This window comes from Nerophis ophidion, linkage group LG04 (genome assembly GCF_033978795.1).
Source record: "Nerophis ophidion isolate RoL-2023_Sa linkage group LG04, RoL_Noph_v1.0, whole genome shotgun sequence".
NCBI classification, from domain to species: Eukaryota; Metazoa; Chordata; class Actinopteri; order Syngnathiformes; family Syngnathidae; genus Nerophis; species Nerophis ophidion.
Genome location: NC_084614.1, coordinates 22,662,703 through 22,690,613, shown reverse-complemented (window position 1 = coordinate 22,690,613; position 27,911 = coordinate 22,662,703). Strand labels below are relative to the sequence as shown.

At 38.7% G+C, this 27,911-nt stretch overlaps 2 protein-coding genes across 4 annotated transcripts in view; one reads left to right on the top strand and one right to left on the bottom strand.

The window, feature by feature from the left end:
* Positions 1–9,972, bottom strand: part of pbxip1a (pre-B-cell leukemia homeobox interacting protein 1a) — a 29,779-nt gene extending 19,807 nt beyond the window's left edge. The window contains exons 1-2 of one of the 3 annotated variants that reach the window (XM_061897441.1): positions 9,810–9,971; positions 7,485–7,584 (exon numbers count right to left, since the gene is read on the bottom strand). In XM_061897441.1, coding sequence (XP_061753425.1) covers positions 7,485–7,494 — 10 coding nt within the window. In that variant the 5' untranslated portion in view covers positions 7,495–7,584; positions 9,810–9,971. Of the gene's footprint in view, positions 1–7,484; positions 7,585–9,809 lie in introns of all 3 variants that reach the window. The other 2 variants (XM_061897444.1, XM_061897442.1) reach the window with 2 other exon arrangements.
* A 96-nt stretch (positions 9,973–10,068) lies between these two features.
* Positions 10,069–26,729, top strand: cks1b (CDC28 protein kinase regulatory subunit 1B). The gene is made up of 4 exons (XM_061897440.1): positions 10,069–10,221; positions 15,819–15,885; positions 15,972–16,099; positions 26,159–26,729. Exons 2-4 carry the CDS (start codon positions 15,827–15,829, stop codon positions 26,203–26,205), a joined length of 234 nt encoding a protein of 77 aa, XP_061753424.1. The 5' UTR covers positions 10,069–10,221; positions 15,819–15,826; the 3' UTR covers positions 26,206–26,729.
* Positions 26,730–27,911: the final 1,182 nt, after the last annotated feature.

Sequence of the window (27,911 nt, the reverse complement as noted above, 5' to 3'; positions counted from 1 at the left end):
GCAGCACGAGAGGGATGACAGACAGAACATGCAACGCGGAAGAGAGCGAAAGCGAGAGGCTGAAAAGCAACCCGCAAAATACTTTTCTTATTGGAAAATATACGAGTCTACACCTGCTCGAAAATGTCTCTGCTTGCTGGTCCTGGGAACCCACGCGACGACATGAGACCGTCACAACGGCTCTCACGGAAATACATTTGAAAATATTTGGTATTCATGGCTCTCTCAGCCAAAAAGGTTCCCGACCCCTGTTCTATATGTTATAGTTATTTGAATGACTCTTGCCATAATATGTTACGTTAACATACCAGGCACCTTCTCAGTTGGTTAGTTATGCCTCATTTAATGTACACTTATTTAGCCTGTTGTTCACTATTCTTTATTTTAAATTGCCTCTCAAATGTCTATTCTTGGTGTTGGGTTTTATCAAATAAATTTCCCCCAAAAATGCGACTTATACTCCGGTGCGACGTATATGTTTTTTCCCTTCTTTATTATGCATTTTCGGCAGGAGCGACTTATACTCCGAAAAATATGGTATACAAATTAACCTGACATTTTTGAATGAAAGAAACAGCTCATCTACATGTGTCTACTGGATAGCAATTCTTTGTATCTCTGTGGAGTGTAGATGATGGTACATATGTACAAAATAAACCACATGATGTTAGTACACCAATTGAGGAAAATGATCAAACTACATACATGGCATACTGTAATTTGATTATGATATGTTTTTATCTTGATTGATTGAAAATCAACACCATTGAGTTGAGTGATGAACATTATCACATCATTCAGAAAATATAAATAACGACAAATAAAGATAGAATACTATTAACCGCAACATGTAAGTGTAAAAAACAACAACATTATGATTTTTACATTTTCAGAATGTGCTTCTTCTATTTTTAAACACAGAAAACAATCTGAAGGTGTCTTTATTTTTAAGTTATCCTACAGGGATTTTACCAGTCCGACCCACTTGGGAGTAGATTTTTCTCCATGTGGCCCCCGATCAAAAATGAGTTTGACACCCCTGCTTTAAAGTATCATAGATAGCTTTAAAGCAGGGGTTTCAAACTCGACTTACCTGGGGGCCACTGGATGCAGAAACTGGGTGAGGCTGGGCCGCAAGAAGAGATTTCTTAAAAAAAATATAACATGCACTTTTTAATAAATTCACTTTCTTTGAATGGCTTTCCCACCCTTGCAACATACTTGCCAACTCTCGCGATCTTTCCGGGAAACACCCGAATATCATTGCCCCTCCCGACAACCTCCCGGGGCAATCATTCTACCGGTTTTCCCCCGGATAACAATATTAAGGGCGTGCCGTGATGGTACTGCCTTTAAAGTCCTCTACAACCTGCCGTCTCGTCCGCTTTTCCACCGTGCCGTCCCAATCTTATTGTATGAGGCTTTTGCAGACCCACGGAAGTGACTGCAAGACATGCTTGATCAACAGCCATACAGGTCACACTGAGGGTGGCCGTATAAACAACTTTGACACTGTTACAAATATGCGCCACACTGTGAACCCACACCAAACAAGATTGACAAACACATTTTGGGAGAACCTCTGCACCGTAACACAACAGAACAAATACCCAGAATCCAATGCAGCCTTAACTCTTCCAAGCTACAATAGGGGGAGGGGTTGGGGGAGATGGGGGTGTATATTATAGCCTGGAAGAGTTAGGGCTGCATGGGATTCTGGGTATTTGTTCTGTTGTGTTTATGTTGTGTTATGTGTTTGTCATTCTTGTTTGGTGTGGGTTCACAGTGTGGCACATATTTGTAACAGTGTCAAAGTTGTTTATACGGCCACCCTCAGTGTGACCTGTGTGGCTGTTGATCAAGTATGTCTTGAAGTCGCATACTGTGTCTACAGAAGCTAATTACATCATGAGGCTGGACTGGCACGCTGTTTGAACAGGTTGTAGAGGACGCTAAAGGCAGTGCATCCACGGTGCCCCCTTAATATTGTTGTTTGGGTGAAATTCGGGGGGATGATTACTCCTGGAGGAGCACTGAAAATCGTGAGTCTCCTGAAAAAATCGAGGGTACACAAGTATGACGCTGTAAAGCGCCATTCATATAAAACTCGCGGGCCGCACCAACATTAAATTTTAACATCAAGGTGCGGGCCGCAAAATAACGTCTCGCAGGCCCCAATTGGTCCGCGTGTTTGAGACCTCTGCTTTAAAGTATCAGTATTTATTAATGTAAATAATTCAATGTATATACTCTGATGATTAACTTGTGTGATGACTGTATTATGCTGATAGTATATATTTGTACCATGAATTGATTAACTACCCCGACTTAAAACAAGTTGAAAAACTTATTCGGGTGGTCACTTGTACGGAATATGTACTGTACTGTGCAATCTACTAATAAAAGTCTCAATCTATCAATCAAAGTAGAATTGGAAAAACAAGTTGCCTCTATATTGAAGATATTATCAAATTTCTGATTTATAACATCAAAATATTTACAAAGTTTAAGAATAAATAGATATGGTAAAAACAGTTTAAATCTCAAGGACATTCGCAAGCCATTTTAAGTGATAATGAGCAAGCCAGTCATGGGATCCTTGACGTAGAGGTGGGAACTGCAGATCCTTTTCTCACCAACAACAATGCTAATCACTCATGCATATAATCACGTTTCATCAAACTTACTTATGTTGTTGCCCGACGGGAAACTGGGTACATGGCAGAACATGGTAAAACATGGCACACTGACGAAGCTTAACCTAATAATCTATCAACTATAACAATCTTAAAGGTTAATATCGTTGGCTTCTCTGTCTTCCGCTCCATTTATCTGCTTTATTTTGTATTTCAAGTTATCATTACATACATATATATATACATATATATACACATGTATATATATATATATATACATATATATATATACATGTATATATATATATACAAATATATACATGTATATATATATATACACACATATACATATATATATACATATATATATATATATATATATATATATATACTGTATATATATTGTTGCATTTGAACAATTGTATTGTTGATAGAGGTAATTATTATTAAGCATGATCAATAATGCTATTTCTATTGATATTTATTGCTCCATTTGTAGTGTAATAATGTTCATTGTCATTTCTGTATTTATTTCACTAACTGCTTTGTTGCTAACACTTTTACTATCATATGTTTACACATCCTATTTGCTGATGTTGTTCTGTTGTAATTGTTTGTGTTTGCTTTTGCTGTGGTCTCTCTGTCTTATGACCCATTTTGTCCCCGCAATTTCCCCCTCTGTCTTCCTTTGTTTCTCTTTCTATCAACTCCTGCTCTGGTCCGGCTGCACCAAATAGTAATATAAATCAATTTAATAAAGTCAAATCCAAATAAATCAACAAGAGAAGTATCTCACACTTCTCTTTTGTAAAGTAAATTTGTACAGCCAGCTAAATCAACAATATAATTTGCCCGAGTAGCTAGACAGGACAGAAAAACAACAACAATGCTAATCACGCAGACTTTGTAAGTGCCAAAAACGATTACATTGAAAAAATCATGATCCAGAACCTTAGATTTCTTAGCCTGAATACAAGGGGGATGAGCTCCAAGTTATAGAAGCTATATGCTAAACAGATCCAGCTTTAGTGAAAACATCACATAGCAGTATTGTTAAGTGCTAAACAAGAAATACAAACTACGAACATAAAACAATGGCTTATGTGTACAACGTCTGTCTGTTCTCACTGCAATGCCTTGTCATACCATTTAGATGAACCACACAATGGGTTAAAATAAAAAGTTGCTGCCTGCAGACAACAGTCTTCGGCTGTCTTGTCTTTGTCTCCATTCCCAGGTATAAATTGAATGTCACAGATGAACTACTTCTACAATCATGGCTAAGTCTTCCTATTATCCAGCTGCGAGGCATGATTTATAATCTGGAACAACTAAGGGCACCTTTTGGCGCAATGCTGCAGCAAACGCTAGTACAGTGGTTCTCAACCTTTTTTCAGTGATGTGCCCCCTGTGAACATTCTTTTAATTCAAGTGCCCCCTAATCAGAGCAAAGCATTTTTGGTTGAAACAAAGAGATAAAGAAGTAAAATACAGCACTATGTCATCAGTTTCTGATTTATTAAATTGTATAACAGTGCAAAATATTGCTAATTTGTAGTGGTCTTGCAATATTTGGAAAAAAAGATATAAAATTAACTAAAAACGTTTTGAAAAATAAACAAGTGATTCAATTATAAATAAAGATTTCTACACATAGAAGTAATCCTCAACTTAATCTTTGGGGATTGTAATAGAGATCCATCTGGATGCATTAACTTAATTCTAAACATTTCCTCACAAAAAAAAATCTTTACCATCAATATTTATGGAACATTTCCACAAAAAATCTAGCTGTCAACACTGAATATTGCATTGTTGCATTTCCTTTCACAGTTAATGAACTTACATTCATATTTTGTTGAAGTATTATTCAATAAATATAATAATAACGGATTTTTGAATTCTTTATATTTTTAAAAAATCTCACATACCCCTTGGCATACCTTCAAGTACCCCCCATTTGAGAACCACTGCGCTAGTATACCTATCTGTTATCAATGCGCCGCCAAACAGTAGTTGGTGTTACTGCTTATAATAACAATATCGCTTATTCATCCATTTTCTACCGCTTGTCCCTTTCAGGATCAGGGGGGGTGCTGGAAACTATCCCAGTAGCACTCGGGCGGAAGGCGGGGTACACCCCAGAAAAGTCGTATTTGGTTGACGGGTTTTGGATGGTTAATTAGAGGGCTTTGTGGTTGGAATGGAGAGCCTCCAATGACTCAATTGTTAGTGGACTTTTATTTAATTACGACTTAGAATGCATAAAACCTATACATGTTTATGTCTTACATAGGGATTGTGAATGATAGACAGCACATCCCTTACCAATATTTGCATATTTCTAATATGACTGATCTGCCGATATGGTCAGAGTGCAGAAGCGTTTCGACCATGACTTCCTCTTACACCGAATCTATGGAAATTCTAGAAGTCATTTGTAGTTGAATATTTGAAATGGCTGTCTGAAATTGTGGCATTTTGTGATGTTTATACATAGTGATGGGACGAAATATGCCAAAGCTTTGAGACGTGTGTTGAGTAATGGAACTAAGTGCGTATTGAGGCTTGCTTTATGTAGGGGAGGAGCCGGGAATGATGACATGTGAAACCTTGCTGTCAGGCTAAACCGCTTCAGGACGCGGTACAGCCTCACCCGCATGTACCATGTGACAGGTTCAGAGTTTGGTCTTGAGATTTGACAACTCATAAACCGCCCAAGCTCAATTGAAAACTTGAGCTTTAGACAGTTGTGGTCAGTTCGGAATCTGGATAGAGAATGAAAAATAGTTTTTAAAATGCTAAAAGAATCAAAGAATGATGCCAACCTCTATCAAAACGAATAATGTTTTGTTAGGAATATTAAAAAGCTAACTTATTTTGAACCTATAAGTCAACCTATGGCAGTGCAACGGTTCGCTCGTACACCTTTTAAGCCACATGACGTTGATTCGATTCTCGGCGACGTCACTTCTTGAATGTGTTTAAATATTTTTATATAACCTGCCATATCATATGATTCTGCCATGTTGGCATAATACCAACACACAATTTATGTACATATATAACCCATATAACATGTTTTAATATACTTTCCTAATTTAACTAGCAGAACCATTCAGTCAAGCCATGTATTGCGGTTCATTGTCATTTCCATGAGCCATGACAGATGCAAGAATTCAATGCATCACACAATAAGTAGGTTGGACCCCGAAAGGGACAAGCGGTAGAAAATGGATGGATGGAAGATATAGCTGTTTGTAATCATACATTTGACCAGCAGGTGGTGTATTGTGCCGATGTATGCCTTGAAGCTTCATTGGCTCAAGTGGTTCAATACCTCATTAGGCTTCATCTGACCATTTTTATAATATTTTCACATACATTCATTATTTAAACGTTTGCCATATTTAGAAATCATATATTTCATATCAATCATACCATTTAAAAATCAATGATTGTGTTACAAATTGAGAACAGAAAGTGAACGCATGCAGGCCTCGAATTTTAACTTTTTAGCAAGGCAAGTGTTGCCTTCAAGGAGGGCTCATATTTTAGGGCACCAAGGCAAGTTAGGACACCAAGGCAAACATTTTCTTTTGAGGCAGGGGCTCAGGTGTGTGCGTGCGTGTGTGTAACATGTAACTGCACTTTTTGTCCATATAGATAAAAAATAGTATTCATGGGCTACCAAATATGTCGAAGTAATAATTACGATTATTGTTAATTACAATTATTGTTATCAATATTGAAATCATGATTACTGATTGTTAGGTAAAGCATGAGTTGTGGTGTGAACGTAATACCATCATGTCATTTGTAATGTCTAAAAAAAGGCTGGATAAACATTATCCATACAGTATATCTAAAGACAAATATATATGTTTGTTTATTCCTCAATAATATCTCTATTTTTATATTTTGATGGAAGGAGGTACTTCAAGTACTTCAATGCCTCATTAGGCTTCATCTGACCATCCTATTTTTATGGTATTTTCACATACATTCATTATTTAAACATTTGCCATATTTTTAAATCATATATTTCATATCAATTATACCATTTACAAATCATTGATTGTGTTACAAATCAAGAACAAAGTGAAAGTATGCATGCCTTGAATTATAACTTTTTAAGGTCAAGGCAAGTGTTGCCTTAAAAACCTCTATAGGCCTTTGTGGCCACATGCGTGGACAGAAACTTTTAGCTCTTATTTCCAAAATTGTGTACACTACTGAATTGGGGTCTTATGCCGACATATGGACACTTATACTGCTATCTGGCGGTGTCAGAAGAGTATAACAATGGAATTTTGGGGAAAAAAAAGGTGTAAAAAAAAATAATAAATGTGCATATCGCTACACATCAATCAATCAATGTTTATTTATATAGCCCTAAATCACGAGTGTCTCAAAGGGCTGCACAAACCACAACGACATCCTCGGTATGAAGTACACTTTTGTGTACTTTTGGACTAAGTATATCATATTAAAAGATGATTTTGTTTTTATTCTAATTAGGGTCCAATAAGCCCAAATAGCTCAGAGAAATAAAAAAAAGCAGGTAAACAAACAGCTTGGGCCTTAATAGGTTAGAGGAGGGCTCATATTTTATTGGACCAAGGCAAGTTAAGACACCAAGGCAAACATTTTCTTTCGAGGTAGGGGCTCCAAAACGAACACGCGTGTGTGGAAGACGTAACTGCACTTTTTGTCCATATAGATAAAAAAATTGTGTTCATGGGCTACCAAATATGGTCAAAGTAATGATTATGATTATTGTTATCAATATTGAAATTATGATTACTGATTGTTAGGTAAAGCAGTGTTGGGGTGTGAACGTGATACCATCATCCATCCATCCATTTTCTACCGCTTGTCCGTTCGGGGTCGCGGGGTGTCGCTGGAGCCTATCTCAGCTGCATTCAGGCGGAAGGCGGCGTACACCCTGGAAAAGTCGACACCTCATCACAAGGGTAATACCATCATGTCATTAGTAATGTCTAATACAAATGCTAGATAAACATTATCCATATATCTAAAAACAAATATATGTATTTTTTATTCTTCAATAATATCCCCATTTTTATATTTTGATAGAGGGAGGTACTTCAAGTGGTTCAATGCCTCATTAGGCTTCATCTAACCATCTCTATTTTTATGGTATTTTCACATACTTTGCCGATTAATCAATTTTCTACCGCTTATTCCCTTTGGGATCGCGGGCGGAGCTGATGCGCCTATCTCAGCTACAATTGGGCGGAAGGCGGGTTAAACCCTGAACAAGTCGCCACCTCATCGGAGGGCCAACACAGATGGATAACATTCACATTCATACACTATAGGACAGCGGTTCTCAACCTTTTTTCAGTGATGTACCCACTGTGAACATTTTTTCAATTCAAGTACCCCCTAATCAGAGCAAAGCATTTTTGGTTGAAAAAAAAAGAGATAAAGAAGTCAAATAAGTGAAGTGTGAAGTGAATTATAATTAAATATCACTTTTTCTCTATAGTGACTTAAAGCGCCTTACTTTGTGAAACCCAATATCTAAAGCATGGGTGTCAAACTCTGGCCCGCGGGCCAAAATTGGCCCGCCGTTTGATTTCATTTGGCCCTTGAGGCAATATCAAATTAACATTTGATGTGGTGAATGTGGTGTTACAACCCTCCCGATTTTCCCGGGAGACTCCCGAAGTTTAGTGCCCTTCCCGAAAATCTCCCTGGGCAACCATTCTCCCGATTTCCACCCGGACAACAATATTGCGAGCGTGCCTTAAAGGCACTGTCCTCTACATCATGCCGTCACGTCCTCTTTTCCTCCATATAAACAGCGTGCTGGCCAAGTCACACAATATATGCGGCTTTCACACAACATACTTGGTCAACAGCCATACAGGTCACACTGAGGGTGGCCGTATAAACAACTTTAACATCGTTACAGATATGCGCCACACTGTGAACCCACACCAAACAAGAATGACAAAACACATTTCGGAAGAAAACTTGCACCGTAACACAACATGAACACAACAGAACAAATACCCAGGATCCCTTGCAGCACTAACTCTTCCGGAATACAATACAATATACACCCCCCGCTACCACCAAACCCCGCCCACCCAATTTTTATTTTATTTTCGAATTTATTAGCCTGCGGAAAAAGTTAATGTTTATATTTACCTCAGAAGGTTGCAAATAGAAAAGAGGCATTATTTTTTTAAATTATGTTTTATTTAATATATCACTGATGTTTTTTTGTTTGTTTTTTGAAAGTTGATTTTGCACTATTACGTTGTATAAGCTCTGCCTGTTCCATGGGAGGAAGCCCGAGTACCCGGAGGGAACCCACGCAGTCACGGGGAGAACATGCAAACTCCCCACCGAAAGATCCAAGCCCGGGATTGAACCCAGGATTACTCAGGACCTTCGTATTGTGAGGCAGATGCACTAACCCCTGTACCACCGTGCTGCCCTATTTAAGCCTTGCTTGTTCAATATTCATTGCAAAACTTGTTTGGGTCCCTATTTAAAAGGTTAATTTGTTCAACCTTGGCCTGCGGCTTTGTTCAGTTTTAAATTTTGGCCCACTCTGTAATTGAGTTTGACACCCCTGATCTAAAGTGTCTTGCCCAAGGACACAAAGGCAGTGACTAGGATGGCGGAAGCGGGGATCGAACCTGGAACCCACAAGTTGCTGGCACGGCCACTTTACCAAAATACCCCAAAATACAGCACTATGTCATCAGTTTCTGATTTATTAAAATGTATAATAAATTTCTAATAAATGTTATACTTTTTAAGGCCCTAATTTTAGATACATGAATTTAAAACTTTTTAAGGATCCGCGGATACCCTGAGTAGGCCTTTAAATTTTCACATCAAGGTGCGGGCCACAAAACGTCTCGCGGCCCGCATGTTTGAGACCCCTGCCGTATAAAGTCCAGTAGTCATTCTACTGGTACTTTACCCTTTGATAAACCTATCTCAAGTCCAATAGTCATTCTACTGGTACTTTACCCTTTGATAAACCAATCTCCACAGTCACACGCTATACAAATAAATGGTTCACCAACATAAGTAGATCAACTACAACCACAATTAGTAAAACGAAACATTATTTTTGTAAAGTTACCTAAATGAAATACAACACAGAGTCAAGGATACACTTACCTAGACAATTGAGTTCGGAACGTTAACTTATTCGAAACCCACTACTTTATACGTTTATGAATATCAAACGGCACCCTTTGAAGATTAAACTATGACGACGCTCGTTACGCAACAACAACAACAACAAAAATATGTCACGATGTTCCGCGCCAGTGGCGGCCAATTGGACGGCGCAGTGCTATGACGTCATCACCCAGCGATGGGAGAAATTCCACCAATAGCAAGAGGGCGTCTCGGCGGCGTCAGCCAATGGGAAGAGGCCAGCTCCATTTGAACGGTGAAAAGCGGGCTTTGTAACGTTTTTTTTTTCTTTGGTGGGAATCGGAAACAAAGGGAGCGGGACTACTTCGCTCACGGAGCTCCGTCAAACTTCGAGCGTTTACTTCAGACGAGTGTTGGCTTACCATTTAAGGTATCTTTATATGTGTCATTTGTTGTCTCACTTAGCGGCTGAAGTGTTTTGGCAACTTTTAAGTTGTGAAGTAGACATTTCAACGGCTGTTAGCCTGCTAGCCTTTATAAGCTAAGTCAGGGGTCACCAACCTTTTTGAAACCAAGAGCTACTTCTTGGGTACTGATTAATGCGAAGGGCTACCAGTTTGATACACACTTAAATAAATTGCCAGAAATAGCCAGTTTGCTCAATTTACCTTTAACTCTATGTTCATATTGATACTTGAATATATTTATCTTTGTGGAAACACTGATCATAATGATTTCTCACAATAAATATATATTTTTTTATGACATGTTTTAAATAGGTTAAAATCCAATCTGCACTTTGTTAGAATATATAACACATTGGACCAAGCTATATTTCTAACAAATACAAATTATTATTTCTTTTAGATTTTCTAGAACAAACATTTTAAAAGAAATTCAAAATACTTTCAAATAAGATTTAAATTTGATTCTACGGATTTTCTAAATTTGCCAGAATATATTTTTTTAATTTTTAATCACAATCAAGCAATGTTTACTTATATAGCCCTAAATCACTAGTGTCTCAAAGGGCTGCACAAACCACTACGACATCCTCGGTAGGCCCACATAAGGGCAAGGAAAACTCACACCCAGTGGGACGTCGGTGACAATGATGACTATGAGAACCTTGGAGAGGACGAAAGCAATGGATGTCGAGCGGGTATAACATGATACTGTGAAAGTTCAATCCATAGTGGATCCAACACAGCCACGAGAGTCCAGTCCAATAAGAATGAAGAAATATTTCAAAAATATTCGTTGTTGAAAAAACAGAAGCTAAAATTAAGAATTCAATTAAAATATTCTTTACAATAAAAAAACTAAATTTACTTGAACATTGATTTAAATTGTCAGGAAAGAGGAACAAATAATTTAAAAGGTATATATATGTGTTTAAAAATCCTAAAATCATTTTTAAGGTTGTATTTTTTCTCTAAAATTATCTTTCTCAAAGTTATAATAAGCAAATTAAAAAAATAAATGAATATATTTATACAAGTGAAGACCAAGTGTTTGAAATATTTTCTTGGATTTTCCAATCTGAGTTTTGTCTTAGAATGAAAAATGTCGAGCAAAGCGAGACCAGCTTGCTAGCAAATAAATACAATTTAAAAAAATAGAGGCAGCTCACTGAAAAGAAATGCAACAATGCAATATTCAGTATCTTTTTTTCCAAATAGTTCATGAAAGATGAACCGAACGCTGGGTTAAGGCGCCCGATTTCAATTTTTACACTGTTATACAATTTAATAAATCATAAACTGATGACATAGTGCTGTATTTTGGGGCGGTATAGCTCGGTTGGTAAAGTGGCCGTGCTAGCAACTTGAGGGTGCCAGGTTCGATCCCCGCTTCCGCCATCCTAGTCACTGCCGTTGTGTCCTTGGGCAAGACACTTTACCCACCTGCTCCCAGTGCCACTCACACTGGTTTAAATGTAACTTAGATATTGGGTTTCACGAAGTAAGCAGGGTTTCCCACACATTCATTTATTTGTGGCGGCCCGCCACGAAAATATTACGGCCGCCACATATAGATTTAAAAAATATATATATATGTATATATATATATATTTTTTTTTCGGCTTTTGACTCGCTCGACCGCTCATAAAAGCAATGGGACTCTGTCTGTGAATGAAGCTTGTAGTTACAACTCCGGTGCAGTAGGTGGCGGTAGCCTACTATTCATTGTAACTCCGCCAATGTAATTATATTCCAACTCCGCGTTCTTCTTGGTCATCGCAGCTGGGTGGCCTATTTCAAGTTCCAGGTAACCCTACTTTATTATATTTTATAAATAGTAAACCAAGTTGTGGTAGTAGTTTAATCAGTATTTTCTTCGTGGATGTACACTGTATAGTGATGAATCCAATAAATATTTGATTTGACATTAAATTTGCAAAATGCGGTTGCGCATTTTCCAAATTGCGCCCATTGGTATTGTGCTTACGACATCAACACTGAATATTGAATTGATGCATTTCTTTTCACAGTTTATGAACTTAAATTCATATTTTGTTGAAGTATTATTCAATAAATATATTCATAAAGAATTTTTGAATTGTTGCTGTTTTTAGAATATTAAAAAAAATGTCACGTACCCTTGGCATACCTTCAAGTACCCCCAGGGGTACGCGTACCCCCATTTGAGAACCACTGTGTTAGAGCACCAAGGCAATTTTAATTTTCCTTAAGGAATCAATAAAGTGCTATCCAGCTATTTATCTATCTTGGAATTAGACATCCTTTTTATTGTCATTCAAATTTAAACTTTACAGTACAGATAAGAACAACATTTCGTTGCATTAGCTCATGGTAGTGCAAGATAAACAAATCGATAAGGTGCAGATATAAATACCTAGATTACTGTACAGATTAGTGTTGGGCGATGTGGCCTTTTTTTAATTTCTCGATATCCTTAGGCCATATCGCGATACACAATATATATCTCGATATTTTGACTTAGCCTTGAATGAACACTTGATACATATAATCACCGCAGTATAATGATTCTATGTGTCCACATTAAAACATTATTGTTCATACTGCATTAATATATGCTCACTTTAAACTTTCATGCAGAGAAGGAAATCTTAACTAAGTCAATTGACCAAAACTATTTATTAAACAGTTGTTAGCAGGTGACTTTTCAAATGATCCTACATATTGGCAGTAATGCTACTTTTTGGTAGCAGCGCTTGTGCCCCACACTTGACAAATTAATTCGAATTTTTCACGCTTGAAGCCAAACCACCGCCAGACAATTGACCCTGTGCTGCTTTTCTTGGGGATTAATTCTTCCTTCATTTGCTACCAAATTCACATCTTTCTCTCGTATTACCACTCGCACGGCTCCACTGTCATCACAGCTAGGGTTGCCCATGCTGCTACCTCTCTGCCCTGCGAGGGCGTATACGTATGTGACATATGACGTGACAGTATGTGACCTATGTAAGAAGGTGCGCTTACACTCTGTTAGAAGACGACACAAGGAGTAGGAAAAGCCTGTATTGTAATGCCTGCAGCTAACAACTGTGTGAGAATGTATACTCGAATATCACGATAGTCATTTTCTATATCGCACAGAGACAAACCTGCGATATATTTCATATATCGCCCAGCCCTAGTACAGATAATTATATTGCACTTTTGCATATGCATCCACGTTTATGGATGTATGTTATCATTGTGTTATATTGTGTTGTCTTATATTCCAGCAAGTTAATTCATTTTTGGGGGGAATTGAGGGAATTATTATGATGCGTTCAAGAGTCTTACGGCCTGAAGGAAGAAGCTGTTAGAGAACCTGGTGGTTCTGCTAAGGAGGCTACAGAACCTGGAGGTTCTGCTACGGAGGCTGCAGGCACTCTTTCTAGAGTCCAGGTGTGAAAACAGTCCTTGGTGGAGGTGGGAGGAGTCCCTGCAGATTTTCTGAGCCCTGGTCAGGCAGCGGCTTTTTGCGAGCTCCTGGATAGGAGGAAGAGGAGTCCTGATGATTTTTTCTGCCGTCCTCACCACTCTGCAGAGACTTCCAGTCCGATCCGATCGCTTTTATCTAGGTGTAGTTCTGTTGGGTACCAATCGTATATATGGAAACACCGGTATATGTGCCTTTTATGGAATGTAGACAAATTTTTTTTAAGTAAATGTATATAAATATATATATATATATATATATATATATATATATATATATATATATATATATATATATACACTTTAATTTTTTTATTGCTGCTTGTATTTATTGTATGCCTTTTTACTGAATATGCACAAGCACTGTTTTTAATATTACGTGATAATGTCTTTCATACTGTATTTTGTTTGTTTTATGTTCTGTAAGTGATTGTATGTCTACAGTTGTGATCAAAATTATTCAACCCCCACACAATTTTGTGTTTTAGCAAGTTGGACATTTATTCCGTATTTTGTTTATAGTCATATCAAATAAAGATGTGTCAAATAGACAAATGCAACTTAAATTGTAACACTGTATTTTACAAAATACCAAAAAAGGACATTTTTCTTAATATCTCATTGACAAAATTATTCAACCCCCTAGTTACATGCATCTTTAGTACTTAGTAGAACACCCTTTGGCAGTAATGACATCCTTCAAAGGTGATACATAACCGGACACAAGCTTCTTGCAACCATCTACAGGTATTTTAGCCCATTCCTCTTGGGCAAAGGCCTCCAGTTCATTCATATTCTTGGGCTTGCGTGCTGCAACTGCCTTCTACAAGTCCCACCACAGGTTTTCTATAGGATTTAGGTCTGGCGACTGTGAAGGCCACTCCAGAGTCTTCCAGCCCTTCTTCTGCAACTACTCTGATGTTGATTTGGAGGTATGCTTGGGATCGTTGTCCTGTTGGAAGGTCCAACGTTTCCCAAGCCTCAGCTTTGTCACTGACTTCATGACATTTGCAGCTAATATATCCTGGTAGGAAATAGAATTCATAATGCCTTGAACGCGCTGGAGATTCCCGGTACCTGAGGCAGAGAAACAGCCCCAGAGCATGATTGACCCCCCACCATGCTTAACAGTAGGCAAGGTGTTCTTCTCTTTGTAAGCTTAATTTTTTTCTCCTCCAGACATAACGTTGATGCATAGGACCAAAGAGTTCCAGTTTTGTCTCATCGCTCCATAGAACAGTTTCCCAAAACCTTTGGGGTTTGTCCATATGATTTTTGGCATACTGGAGTCTATTTTTCTTGTGCCTGGTAGTCAGAAGTGGGGTGCGCCTGGGAGTTCTGGCATGGAGGCCTTCATCTCGTAGTGCGCGCCTTATTGTCTGGGACGAAACCTGTGTTCCCCCCTCTGCAATGTCCTGTTGTAGTTCCTCAGCTGTTACCCGGGGGTTTTTCACCGCTGTACGCTTCAAATACCGGACAGCAGTTGCACACAGCATCCTCTTTCTACCACGCCCAGGTAGTGTTTCCACTGTGCCTTTAGCTTTAAACTTGCGAATTATGCTCCCAACTGTCTCTTGGAATGTGTAATGTCTTTGCTATTTTCTTATATCCATATCCTTTCTTATGAAGAAAAATTACCTCCTCTCTTGACTTCTTTGACCACTCCCTGGACTTCACCATGTTGCAAATACACCATTGACCATCTACAAGAAGCTGAGCGTCAGTCTTTTTCAATCAGTTTAATTGTTGCTCGTTATGGTTCTAATCAGATCTACAGGTGTTTTCAAGACCTGATTGAAAAGACCTTATTCAAATTCTGTTCTTAAGAGTTATGATCTTCAAGTGGTTGAATAATTTTGTCAATGAGATATTAAGAGAAATGACAGTTTGGTATGTTACAAAATATAATGTTGTAATTCAAGTTGCATTCGTCTAATTGACACATTTTTATTTGATATGACTATAAACAAAATACGGAATAAATGTCCAACTTGCTTAAACACCAAATTAGTGTGGGGGTTGAATAATTTTGATCACAACTGTACTTGGACGTTGGAGTCTGCAATAACAACTTTGATGATTGATGACTAACGTATCAATTCTCATTTAGGCATCAACATGTCCCATAAACAGATCTACTACTCTGATAAGTATGACGATGAAAAATACGAATATAGGTACGGATGGCCAATGAGCACGTTTTAAATGATGTCACTCAGTCTGAATCCTTATTTTATGTAAATGCGCACTTCTGTTTTTGCAGACATGTCATGTTGCCCAAGGATATTGCAAAACGTGTGCCAAAGACCCATTTGATGTCAGAGTCAGAATGGAGGAACCTGGGGGTCCAACAGAGCCAGGGTTGGGTGCACTACATGATCCACCAGCCAGGTACAGAGTGCTTTAAGTTGACATAAAGCTACTGACACCAAGCTAGCTAATGATGTAGCATGTTTTGACTTCCATACATCCATTTTTGTACCGCTTGTCCCTTTTCTGGGTCGCGGGAGGTGCTGGAGCCTATCTCAGCTACCTTCGGGCGGAAGGCGGTGTACACTCTGGACAAGTCGTCATCTCATCACAGCCAACACAGACACATTCACACAATAGTTCGACATGACACTCTCGAAGGATAGGTGAAATAATAGTCCAATTCTTTCCACATAAAGCCATATATAAATGTCAGACACATTTTAGCTTGAGTTTAAGTAAAATATGGCGGTCAAAAATGAACAAATCAATGTTTTTAATCCAGGCTATTAAAGCATTTTGGTTTTTGTGTTTCTATTTTTAAATATCTTTGGGGTTTTAATGCAACATACACAAATTGTCAAGGTATGTGTCCAATTTTCAAAATTCATTTAATTGAAACCAGTATTATCAGACAGGTCTTGTTAAGACAATTTGTGATATAGGTATAATTTTAATGTGATAAAAATTAGTGTTCGCGCTAGGAATATTCAACATGGGGTCCCGCAGTACATTTTTGGGGTCCCAGTTTTTGTAACCGTTTTGAAAACAAATGGTAAATGTATGCATTATCCTGTTATAACTCACATTCTATATAGTGTTTTGGAAAAAGTTGTCATAAATGTTAATTTATTACAAAAATAACAAAAGAAAACATGTTAATGCATATGTAAATGTATTCAGTTATAAACATTCATTCACTTTCTTCTTTACTTCATGGATCTAAACTTTACCGCTGCCGGTATTTTTTTTTAAACATAATTTAATATTTATGGCAGTATAAAAGTGTAAAAGGTTTTTTACGTCGGTCATGAAATGATAATGGTGCATATGCATATGACACATTTAATTAATTATTCTCACCTATATGTAGACCATCAGTCATTTAAAAGGTCTGGTTTACACTGACCTGACTTGTTCGCCAAACACAAAGTGTTTTCACATTTGGCAAACTGTCTTCTCTGTGTTGATAGGCTCATCTTGTACCAAAGGCTTAAAGGCCTATTGAAATTAGATTTTCTTATTTAAACGGGGATAGCAGGTCCATTCTGTGTCATACTTGATCATTTCGCGATATTGCCATATTTTTGCTGAAAGGATTTAGTAGAGAACATCCACGATAAAGTTCGCAACTTTTGGTCGCTGATAAAAAAGCCTTGTCTTTACCGGAAGTAGCAGACGATGACGTCACTGGTGTGAGGGCTCCTCACATCCTCACATTGTTTATAATGGGAGGCTCCAGCAGCAAGAGCTATTCGGACCAAAAAAGCGACAATTTCCCCATTAATTTGAGCGAGGATGAAAGAAATTGAGAGTGAAGGCCTAGAAAAGAAAAGAAAAAAAAGGCGAGGGCAAGTGAGAGCGATTCATATGTTTTTAGACACATTTACTAGGATAATTCTGGGAAATCCCTTATCTGCCTATTGTTTTGCTAGTGTTTTAGTGAGTTAAAGAGTACCTTAAAGTCGGAGGGGTGTGGCTACGGGTGTTATGACGCTAGAGTCTCTGAGAGAAGTCACGGCAGCAGGAGGACGCTGGCTCCGCTGATCTCCGGTAAGAGGCGACTTATTTCCACAATTTTCTCACCGAAAACTGCCGGTTGACAAGTGGTCGGGATCCATGTTCGCTTGACCGCTCTGATCCAGAGTAAAGCTTCCCCTCCGGGAATTTTGAACAAGGAATCACTGTGTGTTTGTGTGGCTAAAGGCTAAAGCTTAAAGCTACCAAACTCCATCTTTCTACTTTGACTTCTCCATTATTAATTGAACAAATTGCAAAAGATTCAGCAACACAGATGTCCAAAATACTGTGTAATTATGCGGTTAAAGCAGACGACTTAGCCGCGAGTCGTGCAGCGCTAATATTTCCTTACAGTCCGTGACGTCATGCGCACGCGTCATCATTCCGCGACTTTTTCAAAAAGAATCTCCGCAGGAAATTTAAAATTGCAATTTATTAAACGATACCGGCCGTATTGGCATGTGTTGCAATTGTTAATATTTCATCATTGATATATAAACTATCAGGTCGGTAGTAGTGGGTTTCAGTAGGCCTTTAAAGACCAATATTTTGAATTCTTTAATATCAACGTTTCAGCTTTTTGTAATTACATGATGCCTTTCATGTCTATTTTTACATTTTGATAGAGGGAGGTATGCGTTTTAATTTTACTTGTTTTGGAAAGTCTTGACAAGCCAATTATTTAATTTTGTACATTTATATGTACATGTAGATGCTGTATCGATACAGATCCACTAAGAGTTTGAGCAGAAATATGCCAAATAGGAATTAACTACACACGATAAAACAATAACAAAATGCTGTGTCACATGAGTAGTTTTTAAAGTAATACCTTTTGTGAGATGTAAAAAACAAGTAATGTAAAAAAAATGGCGTTTACTTTTTCGTCTAATGATCAAACTTTGTCCTTCTTCAACGCCTCCTGTCAGTACAACAATTTCGCCAACAAAAAAAACCCAGGAGTGACAACTCACATCGAATATACAATCTTCACAGCCTTTGTTCAGTTCGATAGAGATGACAAAACATTTTAGTTAGTATTTATTTTATTTGAACACTGATACATTTTGCAGTTAAAGACGAGTGAACATCCCAATAAACAAACTAAAGACTTTATAAACAAGTTGTGACACGGTCACGACACATCGCCTGCTGTATTTTTCTTCACTTCATTAACTCTCAGTCACAGTAGCTGATGAACACTGTATTGAGAAAATAAAAGCATCATCAAAAATGTTTCTTCTTCGCTGTATAATTTGAGTGTGGGGACAGTCCGTCTCCAATATTGTCCACACCTGTTTCCATCTAAACACAGCGGTGCACTTTTAAGCGCAAGCGGGGAAGCGAGGGAAAATTACGTTAAACCAAGCGCTTGGCTCCTTTTACTCCGAGGGGAAATCTCCGCAGCAAAGTCTGTGTCCTTAGTCCGGCATGATTATCAAACCAAATGGCGCTAGTGCTTATTAGACTTAGACTTCCTTTTATTGCCATTCAAATTTGAACTTTACAGTACAGATAACATTTTGTCGCATTAGTTTTTTGTAATGCAGGATAAAAGAATAATAAGGTGCAGATATAAATAAATTACTGTACAGATAAATATATTGCACTTTTGCATATGCATCCACGTTTATGGATGTATGTTACATTGTCTTTCTATTCCAGGGAATTAATCCCTTTTTTTGGAAGGGATTATGACGCGTTAAAGACTCTGATGGCCTGAAGGAAGAAGCTTTTACAGAACCTGGAGGGTTCTGCTATGGAGGCTGCGCGAACCTCTTTCTAGAGTCCAGCTGTAAAATCGGTCCTTGGTGTTGGTGGGAGGAGTCTCTACAGATGGCGTAGTGGGTAGAGCGGCCGTGCCAGAAATCTGAGGGTTGCAGGTTCGCTTCCCACCTATTGACATCCAAAATCGCTGCCGTTGTGTCCTTGGGCAGGACACTTCACCTTTGCCCCCGGTGCCGCTCATACTGGTGAATGAATGATGAATGAATGATTGGTGGTGGTCGGAGGGGCCGTAGGCGCAAACTGGCAGCCACGCTTCAGTCAGTCTACTCCAGGGCAGCTGTGACTACAAATGTAGATTACCACCACCAGGTGTGAATGAATGATGGGTTCCCACTGCTCTGTGAGCGCTTTGAGTATCTAACAATAGGAAAGTGCGATATAAAATTTAATCCATCATTATTATTATTATTATTATTAGGGACTCTGCAGGTCATACTGTCAGTTATCTGCACCCCGAAAAACTTGGTGCTGCTTACGTTCTCCACTGCTGTGCCGTTAATGAAGATGTGCGCCTGACTTCGTGTTGCCTAAAATGCATTAATAAATGACAGTTTTTTGGTCATTAAAAAATGTACATGGTATTACTAGCAGTCTGGAATTTTATCGCAAATTGTCATTTTACAGTTTACCGTTACATCCCTCGTCCATTAAAAAGTAAAAAGTCTTGCCGTCAATGTGTTAGGGCATTACAGCAAATGACGACGGGGGTCGTGGCATGTGCCGCAGTTGCCGTGGTTAAATTCGAGCCCTGCGTATGTTAATAATTTCTGGTGGAAAACGGGTAGGATTTAGACTCTTTGCTTTCTCTTACTCTTTTTAGGCAGGCATGTGATTTTTCCGTCTAAAGTCGGAATTCCGTCTTTTTTAATCTCGGGGGGGAGTGTCGACCAATCAACTACGGCGTAGTTGATTGGTCGATATGTTCCTTGTGACCAATCAGGACATCTGTTATGAATGATGTTGTTATTACCGCCATTTTCCAAATGTAAACGATGTCGGTTCTCGAGAGAAAGGACGCTTCACGAGTAAAATAAATTGATAAACATGTCAAAAATAAGTTTCGATGGGACTGGATGGAAAGGGAAATCCCTGACACTGTTGGGAAGAAGGAAGTTACGACTTTGTTAGGCGATTTTATTCGGAAAATCGATCGTCCCGGAAAAGTTTTGTGCTCGTGGTGTCATGATAATATTGACTATGGATCACGAGGTTTCAAGGCTTTGAAAGTACATGTGAAACGCCAAAAACATATGAAACAACTTGAAGCAAGGAAAACAAACTTTTCATTAGCTGGTACTTTTGGATGTTAACCGAAAGTGAGCAAACCTTACGGACTTCATCCTTTGTTTACATCTACAACTGCTGTAAACATCAAGAGGAAAGATCCACCCAAACGACCCACTTCAGTTGCAGACAGGGTAGTTAATAATGAGGTAAGCTAAAAAATATTTGCGTGCGAAATACGCATGTTTGTTTTAAATAATAACCAATTATTGTTTTGCGAAATATAAATGTTTTTTTTCTAAAAATAAAAAGCCACGTGAAAATATATTATGAAATTACAGAAATTCAAAGAGTCACATTATTGATTCCAGTTAACAATTAATGTGAAATAAATTTGCACATAATACTAGAGGCAGAAGTTGGCAGTGACATCCAAAAAAGAAGCTACAAAAGCAGAGACCAAAAGAAACATACAGGCTGCTCAGAAATTTGCAAGGAAAGCTCATGTTAGGGCTCTCCGAGCAAGTAAATTTGTGAAGTGAACTGAAGTAATGTGGTCATACTGTAAATAAACTGTAGATCAGGGGCGCTCACACTTTTTCTGCAGGCGAGCTACTTTTCAATTGACCCAAGTCGAGGAGATCTACCTCATTCCTATTTATAATTTATATTTATTTATTTATGAAAGAGACATTTTTGTTAACAAGTTAATGGTGTTTAATGATAATACAAGCATGTTTAACACACATAGATTCCTTTCTTTCATCAAGACAAGAATATAAGTTGGTGTATTTGATTCTGATGACTTGCATTGATTGGAATTAGACAGTGGTGCTGATAACGTCCGCATTTTCAAATGGAGGAAAAAAAAAAGTCCTCCTTTCTGTCCAATACCACATGAAAGTGGTTGGATTTGGCATCTCATTTGTCCAACTTGCATACTCGTTTTTAAACACTTTATGAGAGTAGCATATGTGTGTGGCCCTTTAATGTCTGGCAGCAGGTGAGGGACGTCAGTGAGAGTGCGGGTGGGCAAGCAAGTGAGAAAGCGGTCGCTTAGGGCGGGGGAGAAATACATTGGCATCAAACTCCGTAGCTTGCTAGCTTGTGCACGCTAGCTTTCTGAGACTCTTGTTAGCACAGGCAGGATGAAACAGGTCTTTTATGGTGAAGACAGGAACTGTGCAGTCGGTCTTTAGAGTTTTGACTAGGTACGGAGTCTCTGGAAATAAAATGTTTCTCTGCGTCCGCCCTGTTAGTGATTTTTTTCTTAAATATGAGCTTGCAGCAGCCAGCGTCATCTCACAAGATCCTCTGGTGCCGAGAATGTCAAACAACTGACGAAAGTGAAGTCTTGGTATGATTGATGATTGCTCATTTTTATGTATATTTTTTAATGCCTGGCTTGAGATCGACTGACACACCCTCCGAGATCGACCAGTCGATCGCGATCGACGTAATGGGCACCCCTGCTGTAGATAGTAACACTGACCAATGTGACACCTGTGGATGTGAAATGAACACAAGGTGTAAATATTACTGACTAAATACTGTTGGGACTGAACCATATACAGTGATTCATTAGGATAATTGTATGTTCTATTAATGATGTTTTCAAGTCTTTAAACACTAAAATATTGTATTCAAATGGTGCTTTCTTTGTTAATTTTAGCATGTTAAGTTGGTGAAAAACCAGGAGAAGGTCCCCCAGACCCCAGGAAATGTTTTCAGTCTTTTTCATTGTGGTCAAATCACATGCCTGTTAGGGCATGTAAGAGAAATGTAAATATGTGATGTAGGGCTGGGCGATATATCGATATACACGATATATCGCGGGTTTGTCTCTGTGCAATATAGAAAATGACCATATCGTAATATTCGAATAGACGTTCTCACGCAGTTATTTTTTGCTGCAAGCATTGCACTACAGCATGGGTGTCAAACTCTGGCCCGCGGGCCAAATTTGCCCCGCCGTGTAATTTCATTTGGCCCAGAGCTGGCCCGCAGGTATTATACAGCGGCGATGCCGCTGTAACACTGCTTATACTCATACTTGCCAACCCTCCTGATTTTCCTGGGAGACTTCCAAAGTTCAGTGCCCCTCTCGAAAATCTCCCGGGGCAACCATTCTCCCGAATTTCTCCCCGGACAACAATATTGGGGTCGTGCCTTAAAGACACTGCCTTTAGCGTTCTCCACAACCTGTCGTTACGTCCGCTTTTCCTCTATACATACAGTGTGCCGGCCAAGTCACATAGTATATGCGGCTTGTACACACACACACAAGTGAATGCAATGCATATTTCATCAATAGCCAAACAGATCACGCTGAGGGTGGCCGTATAAACAAGTTTAACACTGTTACAAATATGCGCCACACTGTGAACCCACACCAAACAAGAATGACAAACACATTTTGGGAGAACAACAGCACCGAAACACAACATGAACACAACAGAACAAATACCCAGGATCCCTTGCGGCACTAACTCTTCCGGGACGCTACAATATACACCCCCGCTACCACCATACCCCAACTCCGACCACCTCATTGTTATTTTATTTTCAAATTTATTAGCTTGTGGAAAAAGTTAATGTTGATATTTACCTCAGTAGGCTCCAAATAGAAAAGAGACATTACATTTATTATTACATTTTTATTTCTGTTATGTTTTTTCGTTTGTTTTTTGAAAGTTGATTTTGCACTATGAAGTTATATAAGCGTTGTTAAAGCAAATCAGTGTAGCAAACTGAGCAATAATTAACGTTTTATTCATGCACTTTCTCTTGCTACTTCAAGGCTTAAATGTTTGATTCATTCCTAATTGTTATTTTACTTTCAAATTTATTATTGGCTTGTGGAAAAAGTAGATTTTGATATTTACCCCAGAAGGCTGCATATAGAAAAGAGGCATTACAATTTTATTTAAATTTTATTTGATATGCATTGATATTTTTTAATTATTGTTATTATTATTATTTGAAACTCGATTTTGTATGTAACTATATAGTTATATAAGTCTTGCTTGTTCAATATTCAATGCAACACTTGTTTGGGTCCTTATTAAAAGGTTAATTTGTTCAACCTTGGCCCGTGGCTTTTTTCAGTTTTAAATTTTGGCCAACTCTGTATTTGAGTTTGACATCCCTGCACTACAGGCTCTCCTCGCTCTTTCCTGTGTCTCCTTCTCACAAACAAGCAGGCACACATTCTTACACACGTCACATACTGTCACGTCATACGTCACATACGTATATGCCCTTGCCCAGCAGAGAGGTAGCGGTGTGGTTAACGTTAGCTGTGATGCTAGCGGGTTTTTGCGAGAGAAGGAAGGTGCCAATCTCGTAACAAATGAAGGAAGAATTAATTCCCAGGAAAAACATCTGGCGGTGGTTCAGCTTAAAGCGGGAATATGTCGAATAGACAACTTTAATTTGTCATGTGTGGGGCACAAGCGTTGCTACCAAAAGTAGCATTACTGCTAATATGTAGCATCATTTGAAAAGTCACCTGCTAATAACTTTAATAAATACAGTTTTGGTAAATTGACTTACTTGTGATTTCCTTCTCTGCATGAAAGTTTAAAAGTAGCGTATATTAGTGCAGTATGAACAAGAATGTTTTAATGTAGACACATAGAATCATCATACTGCTGTGATTATATGTATCCAGTGTTCATTCAAGGCTAAGGCAAAATACCGAGAAATATATCGTGATATGGCCTAAAAATATCGCGATATTAAAAAAAAGGCAATATCGCCCAGCCCTAATGGGATGTCATATTTAAACAGTGTACATGATGGAAAAAAAACTTGAACCTACCCACCAATATTTCAGGGTTGTTAATGGAAACCTTTTCATGTAAATCTATGAATTGATGTGCAGTGGGGCAAACAAGTATTTAGTCAGCCACCGATTGTGCAAGTTCTCCCACTTAAAATGATGAGATAGGTCTGTACTTTTCGTCATAGGTACACTTCAACTGTGAGAGACAGAATGTGGAAAAAAAAATCCAGGAATTCACATTGTAGGAATTTTTAATTTATTTGTAAATTACGGTGGAAAATAAGTATTTGGTCGATAACAAAAATTCAACTGAATACTTTTTAATATAACCTTTGTTGGCAATAAAAGAGGTCAAACAATTACTATAGGTCTTTACCAGGTTTGCAGACACAGTATCTGGTATTTTGGTCTCGAGACTAGTGATGTTTGGGGGCTGTCGCCGAGCAACAGGGACTTTCAACTCCCTCCACAGATTTTCTATTTAGTTGCGGTCTGGAGACTGGCTAGGCCCCTCCAGGACTTTCAAATGCTTCTTACGGAGCCACTCCTTCGTTGCCCGGGCGGTGTGTTTGGGATCATTGTCATGCTGGAAGACGCAGCCACGTTTCATCTTCAAAGCTCTCACTGATGGAAGGAGGTTTTGGCTCAAAATCTCACGATACATGGCCCCATTCATTCTTTTCTTAACACGGATCAGTCGCCCTTAGCAGAAAAACAGCCCCAAAGTATGATGTTTCCACCCCCATGCTTCACAGTCGGTGTGGTGTTCTTGGGATGCAACTCAGTATTCTTCTTCCTCCAAACACGACGAGTTGAGTTTATACCAAAAAGTTATATTTTGGTTTCATCTGACCACATGACATTTTCCCAATCCTCTGCTGTATCATCCATTTTGGTATAAACTCAACTCGTCGTGTTTGGAGGAAGAAGAATACTGAGTTGCATCCCAAGAACACCACACCTACTGTGAAGCATGGAGGTGGAAACATCATGCTTTGGGGCTGTTTTTCTGATAAGTGGACATTATGAGTGTTCCGTGTTAAGGAAAGAATGAATGGGGCCATATATTGTGAGATTTTGAGCCAAAACTTCCTTCCATCAGTGAGAGCTTTGAATGGTTGACCAAATACTTATTTTCCACCATAATTTACAAATACATTTTTAAAAATTCCTACAATGTGAATTCCTGGATTTTTTTGGTCACATTCTGTCTCTCACAGTTGAAGCGTACATATGGTGAAAATTACAGACCTCTGTCATCATTTTAAGTGGGAGAACTTGCACAATCAGTGGCTGACTAAATACTTTTTTGCCCAACTGTAGAAAAATCCCATATTTTTACCAATTTTTAGGAGATTTCCCATGTTTAGAAATGCAACTGTTGATGCTCCTCTTAGACACACATGTTAAAGGTGTTTGTGAAATTCCCTGATGTTTTGTGGTGCTAAATTAACCACAGCATTCGTGCTACAAAAAACATGTCCCTGCTGGTCTGACATTTAAAAAAAACAAAAAAACTACTTAAAGTCTTGTCCAACTGTTTACTGACATATACTGTTCATGTTTGGCTTTACCTGAGAAAAACATTTTGGTCGATCTCCAATACACTAATTTAACTTACATTAAGTTCTTTCAACTCTCCTTTTCTTTTCGCCCTACAGAACCACACATCTTGCTTTTCAGGCGCCCTCTGCCCAGCACAAAGTAAGAAAACCTCCAATGAGTCCTCCTACACAAGTGTTCTACATCAACTGACTTGAAAGTAGCCGCATTGCTGTTGGACTACAAAGCTCTTCTTGCGGTATGAGCGACTTGGATTTTTTGGGGGGGGGAGTGGATCATGTTGGACTAGGAGGGGAAACATAACTTGTGGATGTGGAAGGAACGCCACCCCAGGTGTATGAAGAAATGGGGGGAAGGAGGGGGACTCCTGCACATCTCTGCGGTTCGCAGGAAATTAACTCTGCTTGTGCTCAATCAAGCTTTGAGTGAGATGTTGTTGCTGCTGGGTAAAAAAGGCCATTTTGACACTGAACCTTATGACATCTGGCCATTTATTTGGCACGTGTGTGACAAGCTGCTGTTATGAAAGACGATTGATCCTCTTGTTCCCCCCTTCACGCAAGAGCATTTACTGTATAACTGAATCTTGCCTCATTGTAAAGTCTGTCAGTGAGCTGAGCAGTATTTATGAATGTTGCCCTTTATGAAATAAATGTCAAACTTTTTAAATCCGTCTCCATTTATTTCCACAGTAACGACAGCCACACAGTACAATAAGACACATCCAGGTACACAAAATACAAACCCCATATGAGTTGGGAAATTGTGTAAGATGTAAATATAAACGGAATACAATGATTTGCAAATCATTTGCAACCCATCTTCAGTTGAATATGCTACAAAGACAACATATTTGATGTTCACACTGTTAATTTTTTTTATTTTTTTGCAAATAATCATTAACTTTAGAATTTGATGCCAGCAACAAGTGACCAAGAAGTGGCAATAAATACTTAAAAAGTTGAGGAATGCTCATGAAACACTTATTTGGAACATCCCACAGGGGTGCAGGCTAATTGGGAACAGGTGGGTGCCATGATTGGGTATAAAAGCAGCTTCCCAAAAAATGCTGAGTCTTTCACAAGAAAGGATGGGGCGAGGTACACCCCTTTGTCCACAACTGCGTGAGCAAATAGTCAAACAGTTTAAGAACGTTTCTCAAAGTGCAATTGCAAGAAATTTAGAGATTTCAACATCTACGGTCCATAATATCATCAAAAGGTTTCAGAGAATCTGGAGAAATCACTCCACGTAAGTGGCATGGCAGGAAACCAACATTGAATGACTGTGACCTTCGATCCCTCAGACCGCACTGTATCAAAAACCAACATCAATCTCTAAAGGACGTCACCACATGGGCTCAGGAACACTTCAGAAAACCACTGTCAATATATACAGTTTGTCGTTACATCTGTAAGTGCCAGTTAAAGCTCTACGATGCAAAGCGAAAGCCATTTATCAACAACATCCAGAAACGCCGCCGGCTTCTCTGGGCCTGAGATCATCTCAGATGGACTGATGTAAAGTGGAAAAGTGTTCTGTTGTCTGACGAGTCCACATTTCAAATTATTTTTGGAAATATTCGACATCGTGTCATCCAGACCAAAGGGAAAGTGAACCATCCTGTTATCGACGCACACTTCAAAAGCCAGCATCTGTGATGGTATGGGGGTGCATTAGTGCCCAAGGCATGGGTAACTTACACATTTGTGAAGGCACCATTAATGCTGAATGGTACATACAGGTTTTGGAACAACGTATGCTGCCATGTAAGCGCAGTCTTTTTCATGAACGCCCCTGGTTATTTCAGCAAGACAATTCCAAGCCACATTCAGCACGTGTTACAACAGT